Source organism: Tamandua tetradactyla, chromosome 11, assembly GCF_023851605.1.
Source record: "Tamandua tetradactyla isolate mTamTet1 chromosome 11, mTamTet1.pri, whole genome shotgun sequence".
NCBI classification, from domain to species: Eukaryota; Metazoa; Chordata; class Mammalia; order Pilosa; family Myrmecophagidae; genus Tamandua; species Tamandua tetradactyla.
The window spans coordinates 85,115,092-85,142,864 of NC_135337.1; the positions used below are offsets into that span (position 1 = coordinate 85,115,092).

Genomic DNA, 27,773 nt, shown 5'->3' on the forward strand with positions numbered 1-27,773 from the left:
CCCACAGCTACCCACAAGAATAAAGTGGTGTGATGCCAATTCTCAATGGACCCTATCTGTGTTAGGGGTGGCATTGAGATGGAGGCTGAGGCAAAAGGCAGGCTTAAGCTATATCTGTTTTCCAGTCCCTGGGGTCCGAATTCTCTGAATGAGAACCATTTCTTGTGCTGGGCCTTGCTTCCTTTTTCTTGTGGAAGATATGCCCTTCAGGAAATTATCTAAGTCAGCTTACCAGCTACCCTATCTCTCAAACACACTGCAACTCTGTCTTTGCCTGGATCAGTGCTAACAGTTGAAAATGCTTGAGGCTTTGTTTAATGGGCCTTAAAAATGAGACTCTAATTGCTTCTTGGTCTTTTGGCTAAGATCAAGTGTAGTATCTATTCTTATCAGTTTAATATCTGATATGTCCTCTATCTGAGGACAATATATTAAATGGATTTTTAGAGTTAGGAGGTGGAATAGGAGCTTGCTCCGTCCACTCCACGCATTGACCTGGTATTGCAGTACTTCCAGGAATGGTGCACCCCCCTTGGGAGAACAATAAATGTATAAAAAGTTAAAAAAATTGGACTCTAAAGAAGTTAGAAATGTAGTTTCTAAACTGGTTCCCAGCACTCACATTCACCAATCAAGAGCTGAAGTTAGTACCCAGTTCTTTGTGCCCCTCTTCTAAGGGCAGAGTCTTCTTCCAGTATTATGAGTTCAGAGGACTCCAAACACCTCTGTTTTTGTCAACCCCACCTCCTGTCTACTTGAAGAGATCTCAGGACTTCTTTCATGCTTGCTCTGGGTTTATCTGTGTTCAGAGCTTGCATTCAGCAGTCTGAATTTGTTAATTAATCCCAGAATTGGAGCTTGCTTTGTATCTCCTTGCCTTGCTCCTAGTAGAGACTGCTTCAGGGAAGTGTCTCCAAGTCAGCCTGCTGTGCAGGTGGGGGAATGGGCACCAGCCTTCACAGATTGGTAGGCTTTACTTAAGTTCTATGTGTGATCTCAGATCTTCCACCAATTCTAGACTGGTGTATGATGTATGTCTGGTCGTGGAAGTCCCCCATTTCCTCGATATTTCCTAGCTGCCGTAGATGACTAACTAAATTCCACATCTTCTTATGCTGCCGTCTCACCCTGCCTCTTCCTGGTTGAACTTTCTAAATACCCTGATTCTGTTAAGATATACAGATGCCAAAGCTACAGCCTAGAACTGATAAAATCAGAAGCCCTACATAGGAGGCACTTTGTGATTTTAAGTACCTCTAGAGTTAAGAACCATTGGGAATTATCATTAATACCCAAGCAGGATATGAAAATGCAAATATTTAATATATTTGCTTTATTTGTAAGGAGATTGAAATAATTGCCAATGACATTAGACTTTTTTTTCCTATAGAAATAGTCATTATCCTTATTACTTGCAAAAAGACATCCACTGTCACAAATGTGGTTAGTAAACTTACCTCCTAACGTTTCTATAATGTTAGTATTGATTTAAATATTCATGAAGAGTTTTCTTGTAAATTTTCCTAAATTTTATTTCAGTGTGCACATCACCCCAAAACATTCTTGTTTACTACAACATTTATGTCTCTTTGTAAGGTACATACACCTAGTTAAAATCTCGTTTAATTCATGCATGGTATCGCCTGGAGGATGAACATAATTTTATTTGTCCATTTCTTGTTAAAAGAATCCATTCAAAATTCTTCCCCTTTCCATTCAAAAATGAGATTTTTTTCATAACATACTTGTATGAATATTAGTATTCTATGCTTGCTTAATTGTACAATTAATTGCTTATATTTGTTTCTCAATAGAAAAATGAAACCACTTGCTCATATTGTCAAAATTAATTAATTAAATTTAACAAATTAAAATTAACCACTTGCTCTTATTGTTAAGCTCTAGAATAAAAAAATACACCTGTTGCCATTCTCGTGATAGTCATTTTGTGATTGATTCGCATGAAATTTCCATCTTGTGTAGGAAATATTTAATTCTAGGACTACAAATTGTGCTGTAAAATGAAGAACTACTTGTGGAAATCTCAATCTCAAAGCACTGTATTTATTACATCAAAACCCCTTTAAAAGAGTAGCTCATTTGGCTAATTCACGGATGAATTCATTCCCTGCTGTGGGGAGAGGTGGGACTCTGCCGAGTCCGGTCCCGCTAGGCTAGTGAGGGTCCACTCCTCCTGCCAAGGGGGTCCAGGGAGTAGAACCGCCAGGCGCAGAGGGGGCTCGAGCTCGAGGGTCTGGGTCAGAGGCGTGCGTGCAGGGGACCACTGCGGGTCTGAAGGACTGGAGGCCGAGTCAATTAAGGCATGAAGCAAGGTAGCTTTATTGTTGGCAGGAGCTTATGCCATGGCCACCAGTAGCTAAAGACCTCGAGGCTTTGTGAGCCCCGGAATATATACGGTTGAGGAGAGGTGGAGCTAGGGCATGGACTCCAGGGGAGGGTAGCCAATCACACAGGGAAGAAGGATGAGTGACTGTGACTAGGGAAGGAGGAGTGTGGAAGAAGAGGCCCGAACAAATCTCTTGACTGGAGATTTAGAGGGCTGAAGAGTTTGTAAGCAGAGCTATGGATAGGACAGTGAGGCACTAGAGTTGAAGCCCTTATATTCTGCAGATGCACTTGAGTATTATACCACACCTGTTAAGAGGATAAATCAGTGATTCTACTTCAATTTGCTCCCTGGGACGAGAGCAGGTTTGCAGAAAAACACCACTCATTCCTTTCTGGCGGAGGGGACTTATCCCTAGTTCCAGAACCAGAGAACCAATACATGATCCCATATCTTCCAAACCCTGGACTTTTTGATACTAACAATTATCCCATCATGTGTGTAATATTAGATTTTGATGGCTATTTGAGGAACAGATTTATTGATGAAATATTACCCCCAGAAATATTTAATTGCCTTTTTAAAAGTTATATATCAGAGATCGAAGCCTATCTTATTTTAAGACATCGGACCATGGAATGACTGGAAATCACAAAATTTGTCTTAGAGCACACAACAGGATGTACTTTCCCCTTGCCCTCCATTTGGTCTTATTGATTTAATATTTATGTAATCTGCTGAAAGTTTTAAATAATATGTTGGAGAGCCTATTAAATGAGGAGTAATAGGTTCCATATAAAAGTCATGACATAGAACATTAAAGCACATTTTTTTCTTGTCTCTAGTCCTACTACATCTCTCTGGAAATGATGAAAGCACAAGTAGGAAAGCACCGATTGTTTGGGATCCATTGTACATGCACCTTGTCCTTGTGAACTAAAGAAGCTAATCCATATTTAACAGAGATCTTTTAAAATTTTGTTCCCAAATATGCCATACACTGCATATGCTCTGGGGAATCAGAATGGGACTGAATAATTTCCCTCTGACCATTCTGACTGGGAGAAACAAACAAACAAACAAAAAATAGAAATTGCAGGTTGGATTGTCAGGGGAGAATACTTTCAAGTGCTCTGTGTCCAGAGTCTAATGACACAGATTAAACCTGGTTTCACTTCTTTATATACAGCACTTGTCAAAAATTAAATAAAAATGACATGCTCATTTCCTCATCTGTAAAGTAGCAATAATATTTGCATGAGTATCTTGGTGATCATTGCACAGTTGAAATGAAGAAGGTATTCAGAAAACTGAGCTTAGAGATTAGTGCTAGGAAGTCCTCAGTAACTCTGTGATATTTTGGTTTCTGTCGTCCTCCTTGTCGTCATTATCAGAACCCTCACCTTTATGATAATTTTGGAGTACTTAGCGGATAGTGTAGTGATCCTAATTTCTGTTTTGGTGGAGGATGTTTACATGGATGGTAGAACTAGCGGTGGCAAAGAGAAGCACCAGGAATGAAGGTAATGAAATCCCTACACATAGCCTCTGAATTGAAACTTTGCATTTCAGAGACCACCCATTTGGCTATTTCTTATGCTCTTTTTCTAATGATATAAAAAATGCTCCCCTCTGCCCTACTATATCCGATACCTCCCATGGAGCTCACTGGGCTGAGCTGTCTTTCACCTGTGGCATGACCAAGGACTGTGGCTCCACTCTCGCTTCTCATCCAGGTGAGTGATGAGGGCTGAGTCTCCACACTCTGGCCTGGAAGGAAGACATGGCCAGGCATGGACCTCCGAATGTAGACCGTGACCCTCAGGTGACAGCCCGCTTGATTGGGACTGCCAATTCGAAGGACTGTAGGTCACAGTTGGATATTGAATCTTGTAAGATCTTGAGAGTTCACAACTAGACAAATTGGTCTAATCATGTCATCCCAATCTCTGAGGTCTTTTTAATATGAATGTAAGAAGAGAGGGAGAAAAGTGAATTTTCTTCATAGGATTAGGGCCCTTCATCAGTTATATGGAAGCTCTTATGTACTCTTCAATTATAGTTTCCAGTTTACAGGGGCTTTAACGTAAAAGCCATACTCATATTTCAAATACAAAGAAGCAATGTATCAATTTGAAAATTAACTTTATTATGAAATCAACAAATCTGTAAACACTCTATAGCAACCCTTCCACGTCTTCACTCTTTTCAGCTTCTAATCTACTGTCTGTCTATATGAATTTGCATTTTATAGATTTTTTTAATAAAGCAAAACCATACAGGATTCATCCTTCTGTGTCTTGCTTATTTCACAGAGTATCATGTTTTTTTTTTTTTTTTAACATGAGCAGGCACCGGGAATCAAACCCGGGTCCTCTGGCATGGCAGGTGAGCATTCTTGCCTGCTGAGCCACAGTAGCCCACCCTTTCTTCATGCTTTTATTAGAGCAGTTTCAGTTTTACAGAAAAGCCAAGCAAAAAGAACAAAGACCCTTCATAACACACGCGCACACACACACACACACACACACACACACAGTTTTCCCTTTAAATAACTATTTGCATTATTTTGATACCTTTGTTAAATTGATAAAACAATATTATAATTATTATGCAATTAACTGTTGTCCATAGTTTACCTTAGGGTTCACTGGACATTCCCTGCTTTTAACAAATTATATTGTGGTAACAGTCATACAACTTAAAATTTTCCTTTTAAAACACATTCAAATATATGTTAGTGGTATTAATTGCATTCACAATGTTGTGCTACCATCACACCACCATCTATTCCCCAAATTTTTTCATCATCCTGAACACAACTCTGTAAATAATAAGAATCAACTCCCCATTCCCTCTGCCTTTCCCTAGCCCTGGTAAAGTTTCCTGAACATAAATTTGCGTATTCTGAGTATTTGATATGAGTGAGCACATACAATTTTTCTTCTGTTGTGTGACCTTATTTCACAATCCTGGAAATCTTCAAGGTTCATCTGTGTTAAAATATGAATAAAATAAATAAAAACTACATTGCCTTTTCAGCTGAATGATATTCCATTTTATGTAGAGATAGTATTTGGCTTATCCATTCATCATTTGATAGACACTTGGGTTGCTTCTACCATTTGGCAATTGGGAATAATGTCACTATGAGCATACTTGTGCAATATTTGTTCAAATTCACGCTTCCAATAATTTAGGTTGTGTGGTAGTTAGATTCAGGTGTCAACTTGGCTAGATGAAGATGCCTAGTTCTATTGCTGTGGACATGAGCCAAAGGTACGTGAATCTCATCTGTTGCTCATTACATCTGCAGTTGACTGAGGTGTGCCTGCCATAATGAATGATGAGTGATTTAATTGGCTGGTGCTTAGATGAGAGAGCTCAAAGTAGCACAGCCCAAGCAGCTCAGCATACCTCATCTCAGCACTCGTAACTCAGCCCAGGCCTTTGGAGATGCAGAAAGGAATCACCCTGGGGAAAGGTGTTGGAACCCAGAGGCCTGGAGAGAAGTCCAGCAGAGATCATCCTGTGCCTTCCCACGTAAGAAAGAACCTCAGTCTAAAGTTAGCTGCCTTCCCTCTGAAGAACTATACATTATATAAATAAATCCCCTTTTATTGAAAGCTAATTTACCTCTGGTGTGTTGCATTCCAGCAGCTAGCACACTAGAACTGGGTACAAACTTGGATGTGGAGGGTTACAGGGTCATATGGCAATTATATATTTAACTGTTTGAAGAATAGTCTCAACAGCTGCATCATTTTCCATTCCCAACAGCAATGTATGAGGGTACCAATTTTTCAACATTGTGTCCGACATTTGTTGTTTTCCTTTTTAAAAAGTAGACATTGAAGTTGGTGTGGAATCATATTTCATCATAGTTTTGATTGTCATTTCTCTGATGGCTAATGAAGTTGAGTATTGTTTTATGTGCTTATCTGACATTTGTATATCTTTGGAAGAATGTTTCTTCAAGTATTTTATCCTTTTTAAATTGGATATCTTACCTTTTTGTTGCTGTGTCGTAGGACTTTTTGTATATATTCTGATTTAAACCTTTCTGAGATATATAATTTCCAAACATTTTCACCCATTTTGTAGGTTGTCTTTTTACTTTCTTGTTTGATTCTTTCATGCATGCAAGTTTTAATACTGACAAAGAACTTTTACCCATTTTTTCTTTTGTTGCTCATGCTTTTGGCAGAAAGTTAAAAATCCATGGCCTAACACAAGATTCTGAAGAGGTTTTCCTATGTCTTCTTCCAGGACTTTTATAATTTTGGTTCTTATATTTAGATCTTTGATAATTTTTCTGGTATTATATGTATATGGTGTGAGATAGGGTCTACTTTCATTTGTAGAAACTTTCATTAAGTTTCATACTGAAACTTAATTTTGTTCCATTTCATTTGGTCAGGTAGACATTGAGAATTGATTCTTAAAAGCATGCCAAGTGATCAGACATTTGTTCAACCACTGCCTTGGAGCATTGAATGACATATCCAGCAATGCTCCAGTGACTTCTTTTCCCCCCTTTGGTTGTCCTTAGTAAAAACATGAAGACACAAGGAGTAAGGCCATCAGATGAACGGAGGTGTTAGATTCTGATAAGGATGTTGTGCCTAGGAAGGCTTTTCCTTTTTTTATAGTTTTTCTATGCAGTTTTATTGAGATATATTCACATACCATGACAATCTATCCAGACTGTACAATCACAGGCTCACAGTATCATCACATGGTTTTGCATGCAACCCCATGATCCATTTTAGAAAACATTCATTACTCCAGAAGATAAATAAAAATAAAAAGGAAGCCAAGATCGTCCCATACTCTTTATCCCCCTTATTATTTACCAATCATATTGGTGTAGCCCATTTGTGGCTGTTGATGAAAGAGTGTTAAAATATTACTGTTAACTGTAGTCCATAATTTGCAATAAGTACATTATTTCCCATGTACTCCTCTAGTATTAACTCCTTGGTCCTGGTCTTCTGTTTGTTTGGCGGTTTTTGATGACTGATTCAACCTCTTTGCTTGTGATTAGTCTACTATGGTCTTTGCCCCTTCAAGATTCAGTGTGGGTTGTCTGCATGTCCATTTAATCCAATTTGTCTAATTTGCTGGCATGAAGTTGTTCATAGTATCCTCTTATGATCCTTTTTATTTCTGCGTGATCAGTCATAATGTTTCCCCTCTGATTTTTGATTATATTTATTTAAATCATCCCTCATTTTTCTTTGTCAGTCTAGCTAAGATTGGGATCTATCCACACACCATGTAATCATCCAAAGTGCACAATCAATGGTTTTGTGCCCCAGCATATGATTTATCCTGGAGAACGTTCCATGAGCACTAGAGAAGAATGTATATTCTGGTGTTTTGGGGTGTAACAACCTATACACGTCTGTTAGGTGTAATTCATTTATCAAATTGTTAAATTCCCTATTTCTTCTGTCTCATTTTTCTGTCTATAGAGGAGAGCGGTGTACTGAAGTGCCCTACTGTCATTGTTGAAACATCTATCGTTCCCTTCAGTTTTGTCAATGTCTGTCTCATGTTACTTTGGAGTTCGCTGATTGGAAGCATAGACATTTATGATTGTTATTTCTTCTTGGTTAGTTGTCCCTTTTATTAATATATAGTGTCCTTCTTTGTCACTTATGATGTCTTTACATTTAAAGTCTGTTTTGTCTGATATTAGTATAGCTACTCCTGATTTCTTTTGGTTACAGCTTGCATGGAACGTCTTTTTCTATCCTTTCACTTTCTATCTGTCTGTACACTTATGTCTAAGAGGAACCTTTTGTAAGCAGCATATATCTGGGTTATGTTTCTTAATCCATTCTGCCACACTGTATCTTTTACTTGGTAGGTTTAGCCTGTTAACTTTCAAAGTTATTACTGTAAAGCCATTTCTTGAATCCATCATTTTATCCTTGGGATTTTATTTGTCAGATCTACATGTTCTTTTCCCTCTTTCTTTTGTACGTTGTGTGGTGGGGGTCAAATTTCTTTATTTTTCCATGTGAATATTCCATTATTGCAGCACAATTTGTTGAATTTTTGTTCATTTGTTTTTTCTTCCTTTCTCTCTTTGCTTACTTGTTTTTAGGAAGTGCATGGGCTAGAAATTGAACCAGGATCTCCCTCGTGGCAGGCGAGAATTCTACCACGAAACTACCCCTGCACACCCCTCTTTCTCTCTTCATCCTTTATGTTACCCTTACTGGTACTCTTCAGTTCTGTGCCCTCCTCCAGACCTCCCTCTCCTGTCTTTTCTTTCCATCCAGCAGAACTCCCTTTAGTATTTCCTGTAGAGCTGGTTTCTTGTTGACATAATCTCTCAGTCTTTGTTTGTCTGTGAAAATTTTAATCTCTCCCTCAGTTTTGAAGGACAATTTGGCTCTGTACAAAATTCTTGCCTGGAAGTCTTTGTATTTCAGGATCTGAAATATATAATACCACTGCTTCCTTGCCTTCATAATGCCAGCTGAGTAGTCTGAACTCAGTCCTATGTGATTTCCCTTGTATGTAGTAGATTGTTTTTCTCTTACCACTTTCAGGATTTTCTGCTTCTGTTCAACATGTGACAGACTGATTAGCATGTGTATTAGGATAGGCTTGTTTGAATTTATTCTATTTGGAGTTTGTTGGACATCTTTTATTTGCATATTTATTTCTTTTATAAAGATTGGTAACTTTCCTCCTATTATGTCCTCAACTACTCTTCCTAGCCCTTTACTGCTCTCTTCTCCTTTGGGACACCAGTGATTCTTACATTTGTGTACTTTGTTTTGTCCATCGTTTCCTTGAGATCCAAATAAAAATTTTTCCATTTTTTTTGTCATTTGCATTGTATGTTCAAAAGCAGTGTCCTGTCCCCTAGTTCACTTATTCTTTCTTCTGCCTCTTCAAATCTGCTGTTGTGTGTCTTTAGTATATTTTTTATTTTGTCTACAGCATCTTTTTTTTTTTTTTTTTTTTTGCATGGGCAGGCACCATGAATCAAACATGGCTCTCTGGTATGGCAGGCAAAAATTCTGCCACTGAGCCACTGTTGCACCACCTGTCTACAGCATTTTAATCTCTACAATCTCTGCTATTTTTCTATTTATTCCTTCAAATTCCTCATTCTGCTCTTCTATTGTCTTCTTGTTCTCCTTTATGCCATTAGCCATCCCACTGATTTTGTTTAGTGAAGTATATGAACATTTTTGATTAGTTGTTCTGAATTCTGTGTCTCCTCTGGTATTTTAATTTGGTCATTAGGTTGGACTATATCTGTCTGCATCTTTATATGCCTAGTGATCATCTGTTGTCTTTGAAGCATGTAAATATTTTGATAAGGTTACTTTGGATGTTGACTTCCTTCAGTAGCCTATGAAATTTGTGGGACAGGTATGGAGCAGGATGTGGGCCGTAGGAGGGGCACAGCAGTGCAGTGATGGGTTGCCGTGCAGGTATATGCATGAACCAGGGACTCTACGCTGGTGCCTGTGAGTGTGGAGTGCAGGTCACAGGGTTGTGGACATGTGGCATGGGGGCTTTGGGGTGCAGGAGCAGGGTGCAGCATGGAGGACAAGGGTGCAGCAGGAGGCAGATGGGTTCCTGAGCAGCTGTGCTGTGCCTGGTATGTGGGCAGGATGGGTGTGGGTGCATGAAGCATGTGGGTTGTGTGTGTCAGGGTGTGGGGTATGGGGCACAGAGTAGGGACACAGCGAGTGCAGGGTGTGGGTGTGTCCTTGTGCAGTGTGAGGGGTCCAGGGGGGCCCAAATATGGATGTGTGGGTGTGTAGGGGTGGGGCACAGGTCACACAGGTTGTGGGAAGAGTGTCAGGGGTAGGGAATGACAGGTGGGTGGGGCCTTAGGGTGGGTCCACAGGTGCAGGTGTTGGGTGAGGTAGGAGTGCCCGCCTGTGCTGGGCAGAGGCTATGTGACAGAGACGTGCCTGAGAGCACTTGCCAGGTGTGGGAGAAGGGCCCTTGTGCCGTGGGTGGGGTAAGGGGCGTGCAGGTGGTCAAGAGCTCCATGCACAGAAATGTGTGTGTTCGGCAAGGAGGATGTGGCTGTGCCAGTGAGTGGATCTTGGGGGGGCAGAGCCTTGGTGTGCATATGCACAGAGCTCAGGGGCAGTGTGGTGGGACCCTGCCTGTGTGGGCTGGGGCAGGGGAGGCCGGGATGCACTGGCCAGCACTTGCCCGGAGCTGAAGGGGCGTGGCGTAATGGGCGTGTGCGCGTGCACGCGGCTTTGGGGCAGATGCTGATGTGCACGTACACAGAACTCAATGGGGGGGGAGCTGGGTGGGGTTAAACAACTTTATGGGCTGGGTGGGGGTGTGGCCCAGGTGCAACGGTGAGTGCCTGAAGCCCGGATGTGGAGGTGACTGCCTGCAGCGGGCAGGGAGGCAGAGATGGGGGTCAAGGGGCCTGCTGCGGGTATGTGTGTCTCCGGAGGGGCAGGGTGAGACTGTGCGCTCGCATGGGAGTGGAGGCTCAGGCTAGAATAGACTCGTGGGTATTCATGGGGCAGGGGTGTGTGCGGAGGGGGTGGGGCGAGGGTGCTTGGAGTACAGTGGGGGAGGCAGGTGACGGGGTTCAGGTGCATGGGGTGTGGGAGGAGTTGTGGGCCACGGGGTGGGAACAGCACGTGTGAGGGGAGTGCGTTCAAGAAACGCAGCTTGGTTTACTGCCTTGTCCAGGTCTCTCTGTCCCTGCACTCCTGACGGCTCCTAAGCCTCCATCTGGAAATGACCTACATAGATTGTTTGCACTAGCTGGTCCGTCTCCACCTCTCTGCATCTCAGTTCTTCTGCTTTGTCAACCAGGACTTCCTTATGGTGTAGAAGACCCTCCCAGGTCACTTACACCCTGAAATCGCTCTCCTGGTCTTTTTTCTTGTCCCTACTTTAGCTGTTCTTTGGAGCAGAGGTGAAGTCAGCCTCCCCATAACAGTTTTGTAAATATTAAAGAATGTTTTTCTCTGACTAGTTCTTGAAATCAGGGCATAATATTAAACAAATTACATTTTAGCAGGAGATTCTAGGAGAAGATAAACCAGTGGTCCATAAAAAGCATCCTGGTGTTTTATCATGGTCAAGTGGACTCTAGAGAACCTACAGAAGAGAAGGAAAAGTTCAATTTTAGACCATCTTCCCTAAATAGCATTTCTGCCAGGCAGGTTTAATTGTCACAGACGTCATGAGGTTCTTCTCTCCCTCAAGGCCTGAAATAATGCAAAAAGGAGGTAAATACATTACCAGCTATTAAACAAGACACACCATCAAGTTCAGCATATTAACACAATGTTGTTTTTCTTCAAAAGGAAAAAAAAAGTCAATGAAATGTAATAAGGGGTCTAGAAACAGAGTCATTTATAGGTAGGAATTTATTATATTTAAAATACTGCAATTGAAATCTGTGGGAAAATAATATCCCATAAATGCTCTTGGATCATTAAGATAACCATGTGAATCTTTATTGTGTTTATTAGAAAATTAGGAAAAAGGAAGTGAAAAAGCAAATTGGAAGAGTATATAAAGGTGGTTATGATACACATAATTAAGATAGAATATCAGTATTCATCAGTGAATTTAATGTGATAAACTAAAAACAAATAATTAAAATGTGAAAAGTTGATGGCTAAGGGCTGTAATGCTCCCAGCACTGTTAGAGATGAATGAGAGTAGCTTGCTCATTTAAGAAGGTAAATTACATTATATTGCTATCTGATATCTGATTGCAATATCACAGGCAGTCTATTTATCATAGGAATCATATGAGTTAAAACTTAAGGAGGCTTACTGCCCCCAGAATATGCTTTACATTGTAGTGCATGCTGAGTGTTCCTCTCTGGCTTTAACAAAATCATATAGCATTTTGGGGCAAAGATGCAGCCCAGCAATCCAGCACTGGAGGCCAAGATGGAGAAGATCTCCACGGCCACCATGACCTTCCCCTTGGTGCTGTGGTAGATGGGGAAGAAAGTGACCCAAACACCACAGAACACCAGCATGCTGAAGGTCAAGAAGTTGGCTTCATTGAAGGTATCGGGCAGGTTCTTAGCTATGAAAGCTACAGTGAAGCTCCCCAGAGCCAAGCATCCCAGGTACCCCAGGACACAGTAGAAGGCAGTGACTGAGCCCTTGTTGCCCTCGATGATAATATAGCCAGGCTCAGAGTGTGCATCTATGTCAACAAATGGGGGAGAAGTTCCCAGCCAGATTCCGCAGAGAGTCATCTGGATCAGGGAGCAGATGGGAATAACCGAGTTAGGTGCTCCTGACCCCAACCACTGCCTCATCCTTCTCCTTGGTACAGTGACCTTGAATGCCAGAACCACGGTGATGGTTTTGGCCAAGACAGTGGACACGGCCACGGTGAACGCCATTCCAAATGAGAATTGTTGGAGGATGCAGGTGGCTGTGTTAGGACGACCGATGAAGAGGATGGAGCAGAGGAAGCACAGGAGGAGGGAGATGAGCAGGACGTAGCTGAGAGCCCGGTTGTTGGCCTTGACTATGGGAGTGTCTCGGTGTTTCACAAAGACCCCAAGAACAACAGCCGTGAGCAAAGAGAAGCACAGAGCTGTGCAGACCAGAGTCATCCCCAGAGGGTCTTCATAAGCCAGGAAGGTCACAGCTTTTTGGAGGCAGCGAGTTCTCTCCCTGTTTGCATACTGACGATCTGGACACTTCACACACTGGTCTGTATCTGGTGAGAAATGCAAAGTGTCATCAGCCCAATTTCAGTAAGTTTCTCTTACTCACAGGACCCAAGTAAATAGCAGTGGGCAATTTTAAACCAAATCTTTTCATCCTGTATTAACTCTGTGTTTCAGTCTGCTTAGTTTCCTTCCCACAAATGTTTTCTCAGACCTCTGGCGTTCCTTTAGAATTTTAGACCTTTGATTGGATAACAGTTGCATTTATCATTTACTCTTAAGTTCTCATACTTTTCTTTTTAAAAAATATGTGTTTGGCAGATAACATACACTCTTTAAAGGGCACAAATCACATATGTACTGATTAATGAATTATAAGGAATTGAACACATGTGTAACATCACACAGGCCAAGGCAGAGCACATAACCAGCCCCTCAGGAATCCATAACCCAACCCTTTAAATCATCACCTATGGCACTTCTCCAAAGAAACTACCTTCCTTATATGTAATCCTGGAATCTAATGCTGCTTGGGTCCTATTACACAATATTATGTTTGTGAGATTCATTCATGCCACTGGCTATAGCTATAGTTTATTCACTTTTTAAATATATATTTTTGATATTTTCTTTTTACAAACACACCATGTCCAGCAAGCATATATTTCGCCTTGTGTCTATACCATATTTTGCTTATCCATTCATTTATCCATGTGTACTTGGGTTCCTTCCACCTGTTGGCTGTTAGGAATAATGCTGTTATAAACATTGTGCATAATTATCTGTTTGAAAATCTCTTTTCACTCTGTTTGTGTATATGCCTAGAGATGGAACTGCCTGGTCATATAGTAACTTTATATTTAACGTTTTAAGGAACTGCCATACTGCTTTCCACCATGGCGGCACCATTTTAAATTCCCACTAACAATGCACTAGAGTTCCAATTTTTCCAGATCGCTGCCAATACTTAGTAATTTATATTTTTAAAATATAGGTATCTTTTCAGGCATGAAGTGGGATAATCCATTCACTTATATTGTTGGACAGAATGCAATTACATTGTCACATCATCTTTTATTTATCCAATTTACTGGTGATGGAAGTTTGAACCATATATGGGTTTGGGTCATTGCAAATCATGCCGCTATGAGCATGTTTGTACATATGGCACAAATATGATGCTATACTGCTAGGTCGCATAATAGGCAAATATTCACCTTTGAAGGTAATACCATGTGGTTTTCCAAATAAATACACCAATTTCCACTCCAACAAGCAATATGAGTTACAGTTATTCCATATTCTCACCAACACTTGACACAGTAAGTCTGGTTAATTTTAGCTATTATTAGGGATAATTTCAAATATTTACTAAGATTTATACTTGGAGTTCCCTTGTGACTAATTAATCTGAGCACTGTCTCGCATTGCAAATCTAAACATTTTTAATATGAAGACCCTGTTCCCAGTCATGCCTTTTTTCTAATGGATTTTCTGCCTTTACTGTTGTTTTGTAGGAGCTCCCTATATATCATAGATATGATTTCTTATTGGCTAGATCTATTTTAAATATTTTATTCCACTTGCTGGTTTGACCATTTACTGATGAATAGAAAATAGAAATTTTAATATAGTTACATTTATTAAATTTGTCCTTTAGTGTTATATTTGTCTTGTTTAAGAAATTTTTGCCTCACAAGTTGACAATGTTCTTCTCCATGGTGCTCCTTTAAAATCTTTTATTTTTCCATAAAAAAAAAATCTTTTATTTTTTTACATTTAGAACTGCAGTATTCCTGTTGATGAATTCAAATGTGACCATTTTGTTTCTGGCTTTGCCATTTGTATCCTTTTATTTCTTTTTTTTATCATTATGTTAAAACTACATTACTGTGATTTTAAGAAACTTGAAACAAGTAGTAAAAGCACCCCCATTCCACTGATTATCTTTAAATTTATATTACCTTTTTTCACTTAATAATAAGTTGCATTGCCACAAATAGATTGTGATAGCAATTACATTGATTCAATTGATCCATTTGGAGTGTACAGAAATCTTTATAATGCTACATCTTTTCATCCATGGACATGGTATACCCGTCAATTTATTTCAAGCTTCTTAAATTATTTATCAATCTTCTTCTATAACTTTATGTGCAGATGGTTTCCAGACTTTCCTTAATTTTATTTATTTATAAGCATTTAAAACTTTCAAGATGTTTTAAATGTCAACTTTTAAAATTTCATTTTAGAATGCCCTATGGCTGGCATATATCAATTTAGAAATATGTATATTAACCTTGGACTCAGACCACTAAACTCAGATTATAAAATTTTCTTGATTTTATATTTACACAATGCTATTGCCTTCAAATGAAGTCAGTTTTATTTCTGCTTTCCAGTAATTATTCCTATCATTTCTTTTGTTGCTAATATTGCATTCGGCAGGGTCTCCAGGATAATGTCCAGTAGAAATGGTAATATTGAGCATTGTTGTCTTCTTCTTGATCTCGCTGTCTTGAAATGCTTTCAGTATTGCACCACAAGGTTTGATGTTTACTCTAGTTTTCAAAAAGTATCCTTTATGGGGTTAAGATGGTTCCCTTCTATTACTAACTTTTAAGGGTTGTTTATGTTTGTTTTAAAGTCATGAATGGGTGTTGAGTTATATTAAATGTTTTCCTGCATTTATTGAGATTCTATTTCTCCTTTTGGGGGGCTCATATACTAAATTGAGCTGCATGAACCAATCTTTGTCATGACATAGCTTCATAAAATATAGCTGGATTTTGAATGCAGATGTTTTAAGTTACATGAGTTTATTTTCAAAAAAGGAAGTGGTCTGTAAATTTCCTTTTTTGGTTATGAACTTGCCAGATATTGGTACAAATGTTATGTTCTTCTCATAAAATAGATTGAGAAGTTTTCCCATTTTTTCCTTATTTAGAAGAGTTTGAGTAAACAGGTATTACCTTCTTCCTTGAATGTCTGGTAGAATACCCAGTGAAACCATTGGTCACAATAAAAATTTATGAGAATGTTTTAAAGTAGATATTCATTATCTATAGTGGATATGAAACTTTTCAGATTTTTTGTTTTTTTCTTAGGACACTTTGATAACTTTTATTTTTCTGGGATTTTGTGAATTTCACTTAAAATTTCAAATGTTTTTGCATTAAATTATTTATACTATATTTTCATGATGCTAAAAAATTCTGTACAGAGGATCTGGTATTCCTTATTTTGAAATTTTTCTTTTTTACTTAATACATCATTCTAGGGGTTTACCAATTTTTTTCTTTCAAAAATATGGAACGCTTCACGAATTTGCGTGTAATCCTTCTGCAGGGATCATGCTAATCTCTGTATTATTCTAATTTTAGATATGTGCTGCTGAAGCGAGCATGGGTTTACCAATTTTATCTTCTATTAGAATTAGCTTTGTCTTTGTTTATTGCCTCTATATTTGTCTTTTATTGCACTTTCTTTATATATATATCATTTTATATCTTCTATTTTCTTTATGTTTAGCTTGCTGTTCTTTAGTTTGTTTGAATACTTAGAATTTCAACTGTTTACATTTAAAAAATACAAAATTATACTCAAGTATATATAATCTTAAAATTATAGTTTTTTTTTTTCTCTATGAACAGCTTTGGGTCCACCAAAGAAGGATTGATATGTAGTGTTTTCAATTTCAAAGCATCTTATAATTCCTACTGAGGGAGGTTAGAAAAATTCACCCAGGGGCATCACTCAGTCTAGACTCAGAGCTGAAGGATTAATTCAGCTTTGGGGCTGCATAAGAAATTAAAGCAAGATAGGAAATGGCTTAACCACAAGCACCAAACATTAGATGTTGGAATCCTTTGCTCCACTTCTCAGACATGGCTGAAAAAAACCAAGAGGGAAAGAGGGGGAGGGAAGTAGAGCACAAAGGGGCATTTGGAATTTTCCATACCTGGCTTTTAGCCTGAAAGCATGGCAATGAGCCAGCACAGAAAAGTCCAAGCTCAGACATCTCTCCCGTCAGCATATGCATGGTGTACTCTCCTCCAGTAAATTTTACTCTGTATCTGCTTTCTCGTCTGTGATTTCTTTGCTGCCACGAAACCCTGATCCTGGAACGAGGTCTCCGCCCTGGGGTCGGCCGAGCACCGGCATAATTTTAAGTATGGGTTGTTTAAAAGACTATTTCTAAATCTTCAATCATGTGGAAATTGAAATGGATGGGTACAGTGGTGTTTATATATGCACTTGGAATATGTTCTCCAACTTACCTTATACCCAATGTGCGCATGAATCATTTTTCTCAGTTTGATTAAATGCCAGGTTATATATCATCACTCAACACGTTTCAAAGAACTGAAATTACAATACTTATTTTGTGATATTAAGCTCCTTATTAATCACAGAAAGAAATTGGAAAATCCCCACAATTAAGGTGATTCTAGCATTTAAAATACCACAAATGTAAGTATTTTCAGGATATTAGTTACAGTATGAAAAAATCTTAAATACTAGTTTTCTGTCCCGATTCTGCATCATGTTCAATCCCAACACCCAGTATACTCTGTGATCCTATTACAGAGAACTTTGTTTTTCAGTTTTCTGCACCTCTGAATATTACATGCAGTGGTAACTTGACTTTTTTGCCACTTCTAATAATTCTGCCAAGAATTTGTCCCACTCTTCATTCATCTTACATAATATTAATACTACCGCCTCTAGGAAGAATTCTATGAGCCCCCTTGCCTCAATGTAGATATTCTTCCATAGGTCCCTTGTGCTGGTTTGAAAGGAACTATGACCCTAGAAAAGCCATGTTTTAATCAAATCTCATTTCATAAAGGTAGAATAATCCCTATTCAATACTGTATTAGTTAGGGTTCTCTAGAGAAACAGAATCAACAGGGAACACTTGCAAATATAAAATTTATGAAAGTGTCTCACGTGACCGTAGGAACGCAGAGTCCAAAATCCACAGGGCAGGCTGCGAAACTGATGACTCCAATGGATGGCCTGGATGAACTCCACAGGAGAGGCTCACCAGCCAAAGCAGGAATGCAACCTGTCTCCTCTGAGTCCTCCTTAAAATGCTTCCCATGATTGCATTAGCATCACTAATTGCAGAAGACACTCCCCTTTGGCTGATTACAAATGGAATCAGCTGTGGATGTAGCTGACGTGATCATGACCTAATCCTATGAAATGTCCTCATTGCAACAGACAGGCCGGCGCTTGCCCAATCAGATGAACAGGTACCACAACTTGGCCAAGTTGACACCTGTCCCTAACCATGACAAATACTGTATGTTTGAAACTGTAATCAGATCATCTCCTTGGAGATGTGATTTAATCAAGAGTGGTTGTTAAGATGGATTAGGTGATGACATGTCTCCACCCATTTGGGTGGGTCTTGATAAGTTTCTGGAGTCCTATAAAAGAGGAAACATTTTGGAGAATAGACATTCAGAGACAGCAGAGCAGAGTGATATAGCCATGAGAAGCAGAGTCCACCAGCCAGCGACCTTTGGAGATGAAGAAGGAAAATGCTTCCTGGGGAGCTTCATGAAACAGGAAGCCTGAAGAAGAAGCTAGCAGATGATGCTGTGTTTGCCATGCGCCCTCCCAGATGAGAGAGGAACCCTGACTGTATTCGCCATGTGCCTTTCTAGATGAGAGAGAAACCCTGACTGTGTTCGCCATGTGTCTTCTCACTTGAGAGAGAAACCCTGAACTTTATCGGACTTCTTGAACCAAGGTATCTTTCCCTGGATCCCTTTGATTGGACATATCTATAAACTTATTTTAATTGGGACATTTTCTCGGCCTTAGAACTGTAAACTAGCAACTTATCAAATTCCCCTTTCTGAAAGCCATTCTGTTTCTGGCATATTGCATTCTGGCAGCTAGCAAACTAGAACATCCCATTACGTACTTTTATGCATGAACATGAAATGACTCTGTGTTTTCTCTCCCCTAGTCAGCTCTGAATGAAAGGAGAGCAGAAATTGAAACCTACTCATTAGGGGCATTCTATGTCATCATTGTGCTGAAACTTAGGATGGTTCAGATCCACGCTTTCCACATAATCTAAATATCCTTTCAAACAAGATGTAAAGTGTTTACATATAATACCATGTGCTAAATTCCAAGTTAGATGAAAACTTAAGTTACTGTGCTGGGGTCAATAAAAGGTTTTTCTAGAGATGGTTTTGCCTGCAAGTTTGAAAGGAATGACTCAAAAGGTAGTTCATGGCAGAGGAAATGTGTCATTTCAATGGGAAATATTATAGGTTTTGGTGATAAAGTATTGGTGGGGGCTTTCTCTGAGAGCCACACTTACCTGACTCATTGGAAATCTCATTTTCTGGGTAGGGGATGCAAAGGAAGCAACAGGCAGGCTTTCTCTCCTGAGAGGTTTTCCTGAATCCAGGAATACACCTCTCACTGCACACAGAGTGGGGAGTCTGAAGAAAATCAGAGATGAGTTAACACAGCTCTGACTTTAACTAACCCTCTAATAATTAGACTGTTTGGGATGTTGAACCACAACCAGATTCAAATTTTAAATACCGAAATCACATTAATTATAGGCTGTCATATTTATTGTATGTTATGAAATATATAATAATTAGAAATATATTTGGATAATGTGTTCTCTTTCAATCTATTGGACAGTGGATACGAAAATTCTTCAACTTTATAGGTGAGTTGTTAAACACCAGATGTAGTCATTCTCTGAATAATAAGGGGACAAAAAAACCCCACAACAGCATTTTGGTCATTTACATTTAATATAAACCATGGTGCTTGGGTCTTACTCACCTCTGAAAATCCTATGGCCCACTCTATCAACTCCTCAGATAGAGACAATTGTTGATTATGTGGCACATCTGAGGCAAATTGTCCTACTTTCACTTTAAGTGCAAAACCTTCTGGAAAATTCCAAAAGTTGAGGATGTCATAACTGGCATCCAATTTCTTTTCCTCATCCAAAGTCACTAGATCACCAACAGGATTGTAAAATTGCATGTATCTCAGAAATGGGTGCAGCTAGAAGAGATGCATCATTCTGTGAGAAAGTGGGCCCCAGTATTAAGGACAGAAAACCCAAATTGTTGAATATCCCCTTTTCCCCTGCTTCATGATGCTACTTTATTATTAGCATCCGATGAAGTAAAACAAATGAAAGCATTTGAGAGCTAAAATATCTAATGTTTACAAAATATCAGAATATAATCTGATGTTATAAAATATCAGAATCTCCTCCAAAGACAAGCGGGATCCAGAAATCTGTGGGTGTGGATGCAGAAGAATCTTCATGGAAGGATCAAATCTAACCACACTCCTTTACATTCTGAATTCTCCTAGAGCATCATCTTTCAAAGCAAGTTTATCAATACCTGAAGTGGTTGCTAAAATTAAATGGGATCGTTTATGTAGAGTATCCATTACAGTGCCTGGGTTACATAATCACTTAAAGACCTAGTTCTCTCCTGGTTGTCATTTAAAACTTTCATGGAAGAAGTCTAGGTATTTCTTGTTGAAAATATTAGTTGGGCAGGATGTTCAGATCCTTACCAACACAAAGCATTGACCTTGGTTCATAATTCGTTTCCTCCTTGCCACTAGGACCTTCTATTTGATGACCTTTCTACCTAGGACTAGATTTACCTCCTAGACAGTGAAAGAAGTACATAAACTCCTGATGTTTTGGAGAAAGACACTAAACTTCTTGGCTTGGGCATATGTGGAACCTGAAAACCACAATTTTTTTGGCTAATTTCTTTTAAATTAATTTTTAAAAAAAATAACAAGAAATAGACACAAACATTCTTAACATATGATCATTCCAGTCTACATATATAATCAGTAATTCACAGTATTATCACATAGTTGCATATTCATCATCATGATCATTTCTTAGAACATTTGCATAAATTCAGAAAAAGAAATAAAAAGACAACAGAAAAAAATTCAAACATACCATATCCCTTACCTCTCGCTTTCATTGATCACTAGCATTTCAATCTACTAAATTTATTTTAACATTTGTTCCCCCTATTATTTATTTTTATGCCATATGCTTTATTGTCTATCGATAAGGTAGATAAGGAGCATCAGACATAAGGTTTTCACAATCACACAGTCATACTGTGAAAGTTATATCATTATACAATCATCTTTAAGAAACATGGCTACTGGGACACAGCTCTACATTTTCAGGCAGTTCCCTCCAGCCTCTCCATTACATCTTGACTAACAAGGTGATATCTATTTAATGTGTAAGAATAACCTCCAACATAACTTCTCAACTAAGTTTGGAATCTCTCAGCCATTGACACTTTATTTTGTCTCATTTCACCCTTCCCCCTTTTGGTTGAGAAGGTTTTCTCAATCCCTTGATGCTGAGTCCCAGCTCATTCTAGGATTTCTGACCCACATTGCCAGGAAGGTCCACACCCCTGGGAGTCATGTCCCATGTAGCCAGGGGGAGGGCAGTGAGTTTACTTGTTGTATTGACTGGAGAGAGAGGCCACATCTAAGTAACAAAAGAAGTTCTCTTGGGGGTGACTCTTAGGCCTAATTTTAAGTAGGCTTGACCTATCCTTTATGGGGTTAAGTTTCATATGAACAAAGCTTAAGATTGGGGACTCAGCCTATTGCTTTGAAAACCACAATTTTTTTATTACAAGTTCTGAAATACACACACTTTCAAATGGAAGAGACATTACCTGCCAGGGGTCAACCACCAGCTCATGTCCATTTCCCACTGACTGCATTTCTGCTCGTTGAAGAAGCATTTCATGAAGGGTCTGAGCCACAGCATACACTGCATTGTACACATGATAACTTCCTTCCATCATGTCTTTGTCAAACTCCCACCAAGGCAAGGACTCCAAGGAGGCATTGGGTGGACAGTTCTCCAGTGTTTTACAGTCAGATTTTGAAATCACACAACCAAAAGAGATGAGCCACAAATGACTGAGGTAAAAGTCTTCAGGGTACATGGAAGGGCTAGCAGTCGTGATAAATGTCTTGAAATCAGGTATTTCACCATGGTGGTGTGAAAAAATGAGAGTCCCATGGAATGAGTCAAGTAAAAACTCTCTTTCAATGTTGACAAAATCCCATTTTGAGGTCGTAATCCAGACTTTTTGGATCACTAAATATTCCCATTTACAAAAGTTCAAACCTAGTAGTGAGTCGGTGTCACCATAAATGACAACCACATTCACTGAGGATTCCTTGATTTGCAAATGATACTTCCAGTACTTTGAGTAATATGACCTCTCAGTGACAGGGATCATTTTCACAAAGGCTTCACAGACTCCCTTCCTGTCCATCTCTCCTCTCAAGTCCCAGAGGAACTGAAAGCCTCTCTTGTCTTCTGAGATGACCAGTCCCACCCAGGTCCAGCTGAAATGCAGCATCAATGAGACCATGCCAAGGGCCAGAGATGTGTCCTTGGGGGCCATCTGATAGAGAGATGGAAACTGGCCACCATCACTCAGGTCAGGATCAAAAAGACCATAGGAAAGCTAAAAGGGGAACATAAAATGAAGCAATATAAGAAAGAGGATTAGTGAGGAGCACAACCTCAGTCCCGATGAATAATAAGCAATGGTGGAAAATGGTAGAGGGGAAGATTTGCTCATTCTGTTTTATAATCACCCCCCAATTGCAGAGAGCTTTCTAGGAAATAATTTAGGATTCACAGAGTTCCAGGAATCTCTTTTGGTTCCTTCCCCAACTTCCTTCTTTCTATTCCAAATAAAGGACATGTGCCCATCCCATGTATCTGATACTGGTTGTACCCATTGAGAGATGCATAAGCACAACTCCCTTATTTCACCTTTTGTTTTATAAAGGCCCCTGATAATGGCACCAAAAGAGACATGAGATCATATCTCTTCACTTCCACCCAGACTCACCTGTGGTACTTTGTAGAGTTCCAGGAGTGTCCCAATCTGAGCAGAAACTGCCCACGTTGTTCCTGTAAGAGCTGCTACAGATTTTCTCTCTGTCCTGCAGGTATAATTAGGGATGACTTTGCCCAGCCCTGATTGCCAAAGGTTCTCCAATGTCTTCTGTTCACTGTGTAGTGCATTATACACATCATATCCCAGAGAAATGTTGGGTAAAAGATGGGGGTTCCTGTTGATTTCTTCAATGGCAAAAGCCAAGGCCAAAACATACTGGTAGTTCTTGGACAGAAAGCTGTATAGAGGGCACAGGGATATTTAGGCAAAAGACACATAGCATCAGTAACTTCAAATCCAATACAATGAGCAAATTAGGATGAAAGCAAGTGAACTCGTTCCATCAGTGGCAACAGCTGGCTCTTCTGAAGCTTTAGAATTTTAGCTAATGTAAGCAGCTTAACTTAGGCTCTGGAAGTCCCTGACTGAATTCTACATACCCAGGAGAAGATGATATTATTTACAAATAAAATAGTATTAAATGGAAAAGCATACCACCTTCATGGTGGGATTGGTAATTTGTTTCTTGCCTCAGAAATCAAAATGCATTTTTAAAATTAGCACATTATGAAAATGCTTTGTAGAATGGCAGTAATATGAACTTGAGGTTGAAGGCAGAGTAATTTCAGCTGAAGGGTATATCTGCTTAACAGTTCAGTTCCAGGGCATAGGTGGCATTGGGTGGGGCAGGAAAAGACTAACATCTGTGGCATGACAAAAGCTCACCAAAAAACTTACAATCAAACATCCTAAGTCTCCACCCCATCGAACCTGTAGATCTGCCATCACCAAAAATCAACTAACTGGGTGGAGGGGTGATGTCATCAATATGGCTACATAAACAGCTCAAGAAAATCTCTCTTGGGACTTTCAGTGTTAAAACAAGGACAATTCTAAATTATTCAGAAATCTGGAGGAGGATATGGCCTGGAGGTAGACCCCAGAAATCCCAAACTGAAGAAGTAGAAGAATATCAGGTAGGAAATTTACATCCTGGACTGGCCTGTCATCTCCCTTCCCCATCACTTGGTGGCATGGGATGGGCAAAGAAACAGCAGCAGGGGCCCTCTGATGGAGACAGAGAATACATGTTCTCTCCAGCAGTGGGACATACCTTTTCTGGAGATGTGGGGAACAGGGGAGAGCATTTCAAGGACCACATCAATGAGAGACAGAGAGTCTAAGAAAACATGGACAGAAGCTGTTTCCACCCCTGAGTCCTAAAAGTCCACCCATACCTGTGAAGAACGACAGTGAGAGACCTGATACCTGCCTGGGGGGAGGCGAAAGCATGGAACATCTGCGGGTGTACTCTGTCACAAGTAAAGTAGGGCACACAGACCCATGTTGAGCCAGATTTTGGCTGGCAAAGAAAGCAAACAGGAAACATGATTTTTTCGCCAGACCTGGAGAGACACAACCTGTGCAATTAAATTATCAAACATTCCCCTCTGCTGGACAGAAAAGAAAGTACAATAGAATTGAAAGGCATTTTCAGAGACTACCCAGAAAATTATTTGTGAGCCTCTGGAATGGCTCTAGACTCCTGCACGGGAACCCACCCCTGTTTTGGCTGGGAAACATGTATGACCCAATTGTTATATCAGTGCATTTTGAACAGAGGCAGAGCTGTGGTACCCAATGCCTGCTCCCATCCCTGAAGTAGCCACTGTATTTACCCAGGGGGAGGCTGGGAGGCAAACATATCTGACAACTGTCCAGTGAGAGAGACAGGTACAGTGCATATTCAACCAATGGGAAAACCCTAGATAAAAGAGATAGAACAACTTCTAAAATAAACTAAGCAAGAAAATCACATCTTGGCACCAGCAGAGAATCATGACACATAATAGAAATAACGAAGACAAGGTGCAACCAAAGGAACAAAGTAAGACCTCAGATGAGATAAAGGAATTGAAACAACTACTGAATGATGTTAAAACAGATCTTCTAAATAAATTCAATGAGTCGAAGGAAAATATGGAAAAATACATGAAGGATATAAAGAAGACACAGGGTGTCCATACAAAAGAACTCCAAAGCTTGAAAAAACAAATGGCAAAAATTATGGGAATGAAAGTCACAATAGTGATGAAAAACAAAATGGAGACATACAACAGCTGTTTTGAAGAGGTAGAAGAAAGGATTTGTGAACTAGAAGACAGGACAACTGAAAACCCGGCCCACAAAAGAATATATAGGGAAAAGATGGAAAAATTTAAGCAGGGTTCCAAGGAACTGAAAGACAATATGAAGCACATGAATATATGTGTTATGAATGTCCCAGGAGGAAAGGAATTAATGATACACCTGGAGGAACTACAGAAAGAACAGGAAACTAACCCCAAAGTGAAAAAGATCAGAAAGAATAATGGAGGAAATAATTACTGAAAGTTTACCAACTCTTATGAAAGACATAAAACTGAAGGTCCAAAAATTGCAGGAAACCCCAAACAAAATAGATCCAAACAGACATGCACCAAGACACTTACTAATCAAATTGTCAAATGTCAAAGACAAAGAATTTTGAAAGCACCAAGAGAAACGCGATCCATCCCATACAAGGGAAGCTCAATAAAACTAAGTGTGGATCTCTCAGTAGCAACCATGAAGCCGAGAAGGCAGTGGTATGATATATGTAAGATATTGAAAGAGAAAAACAAGTAACCAAGAGTTTTATATCCAGCAGTACTGTCCTTAAAAAATGAGGGAAAGTGTACAATACTTATAGATAAACAGACACTGACAGAGTTCCTGAACAAGAGACCTACTCTACAGGAAATGTTAAAGGCAGGAACTACAGCAAGTAGGAAAAGACAGGAAAGAGAAATCTGGAGAAGACTGTAGAAGTGAAAAGTAGCTGGAAGGGTAACTAATAGTGTTGAAAGAGAGAAAAAATAAGATATGAAAGATAAAATCTAAAAGGAAAAATGATAGAAGAAAGTACTGCTTTACAGTGATAACATAAAATGTTAATGGATTAAACTCGATCTAACACACAGATTGGCAAACTAGTTAAAAAGACAGGATCCATCTGTGTGCTCTCTAAAAGAGACTAACTTTAGATCCACGGACAAAAGAGGTTGAAAGTGATAACTGGAAAAAGATATTGCATGCAAAATACAACCAGAGAAGAGTGGGACTAACTTTACTATTATCAGACAAATTAGACTTCAAATGTAAAACAATTAAGAGAGACAAAGAAGGACACTATGAATTAATAAAAGGGGCAATGCATCTGGAAAACATAATCATTAATATCTATGCACTGAGACAGAATGCCCCAAAATACACGAGACAAACAGTGACAGCACTGAAAGGAGATGTAGACACTTCTATGGTATTAGTTGGAGACTTCAATACAACACTTGCATCAATGAATAGAACATCTAGGCAGAGGATCAATAAGGAAGCAGAGATCTTGAAAAAAATGATAAATGACCTACACTTAACAGATGTTTATAGAACATTGCACCCAACAACAGCAGGATACACATTTTTCTCAGGTACTCATGAACCATTCTCCAGGATAGACCACATGGTGGGGCAAAAGGCAGGACTCAATAAATTTAAGAATATCAAAATTGTACAAACCACTTCTTGGATCATAATGGAATGAAGTTGAAAATCAATAAGCAAACAGAAGGAAATAAATAACGAAGATTAGAGCAGAAATAAAGGAAATTCAGAACTTGAAAACAATAAAGACAATCAATAAAACCAGAAGTTGACTCTTGGAGAAAGTCTATAAAATATACGGATCCTCAGCTAAGCTGACAAAGAAAGAAAGAGAGGATACAAATAAATAAAATCAGAAATGAGTGGTGGTGGTGGTATAAATACTGACTCTGAAGAAATCAAATTGTTAATGAGAGGATACTGTGAACAGCTATGTGCTAACAAACTAGACAGCTTAGATAAAATGAAAGAATGAAAGAAGACCCATATCTCATGTGTTATACAAAAATTAACTAAAAATCGACCACAGACCCAAACATTAGAGCTAAGATGATAAAAAGTTTAAAAGAAAATGTAGGGAAGTACCTTGAGGATCTTGTGACAGGCAGTGATTTCCTAGACCTCACTCCCAAAGTATGAGAAATGAAAGAAAAAAATTGATAGGAGAGATCTGCTCAAAACTGAACATTATTGTGCATGAAAGGACTTTGTTAGGAAAGTATGAAGGCAGAATAATCAATGGGAGACAATATTTGGAAACCAGATATCAGACAAAAGTTTAATATCCAGACTACATAAAGAGATTCTACAACTCACACACATGAGAAAAGAATTATACAATTAAAGCATGGGCAGAAGACAAGGATAAACATTTTTTCATGGGGGAAATGCTTTGGCTTAAAAACATGAAAAGATGTTCAACTTCACTAGCAACTAGGAAAATGAAAATCAAAACCACAATGAAATATCATCTCACAGCTACTAGAACGACCATTATCAAAACAACAAGCAAAGAAACAAACAGAAAGGGATGGGTGCTGGAGAAGATGTGGAGGAAAAGGTGCTCTCATTTACTACTGATGGGAATGTAGAATGTTGTAACCACTCTGGAAGGCAGTTTGATGGTTCTTCAGGAAGCTAAGTATAGAATTCCCATATGATCCAACAATCCCATTGCTGGGTATATACTTATAGGAACTGAAGGCAAGGACACAAGCAGACATTTGCACACCAGTGTTTACAGCAGCATCATTCATGATTGGCAAGAGATGGAAACAGCCCAAATTTCCATCAACATATGAGTGGCTAACAAAC

At 39.2% G+C, this 27,773-nt stretch overlaps 1 protein-coding gene and 2 non-coding genes across 3 annotated transcripts; 1 reads left to right on the top strand and 2 right to left on the bottom strand.

The window, feature by feature from the left end:
• Positions 1 to 341: 341 nt before the first annotated feature.
• Positions 342 to 532, top strand: LOC143651124 (U2 spliceosomal RNA). The gene has a single exon (XR_013159861.1). It is a non-coding gene; the product is annotated as a U2 spliceosomal RNA (small nuclear RNA).
• Positions 533 to 12,138: 11,606 nt separating this feature from the next.
• On the bottom strand, positions 12,139 to 24,300 carry LOC143649193 (vomeronasal type-2 receptor 116-like). Its single transcript, XM_077119384.1, has 6 exons — positions 24,239 to 24,300; positions 22,940 to 23,238; positions 21,753 to 22,558; positions 19,843 to 20,070; positions 19,361 to 19,484; positions 12,139 to 13,061 (listed from the first exon to the last, which is right to left on the bottom strand). The coding sequence occupies exons 1-6, from the start codon at positions 24,298 to 24,300 to the stop codon at positions 12,139 to 12,141; spliced, it is 2,442 nt and encodes an 813-aa protein (XP_076975499.1).
• LOC143651068 (U6 spliceosomal RNA) lies at positions 16,315 to 16,416 on the bottom strand. Its single transcript, XR_013159813.1, has one exon. It is a non-coding gene; the product is annotated as a U6 spliceosomal RNA (small nuclear RNA).
• Positions 24,301 to 27,773: the final 3,473 nt, after the last annotated feature.

Coding starts and splice junctions, on each gene's coding strand:
- LOC143649193 (XM_077119384.1), bottom strand. CDS start 24,300: ATGTTCCATGCTTTCGCCTCCCCCCAGGCAGGTATCAGGTCTCTCACT. Junction 20,071..21,752: donor TGGTGGTTGACCCCTGGCAG/GTAATGTCTCTT, acceptor CATCTCTTCTAG/CTGCACCCATTTCTGAGATA. Junction 19,485..19,842: donor GGGCCATAGGATTTTCAGAG/GTGAGTAAGACC, acceptor GATTTTCTTCAG/ACTCCCCACTCTGTGTGCAG.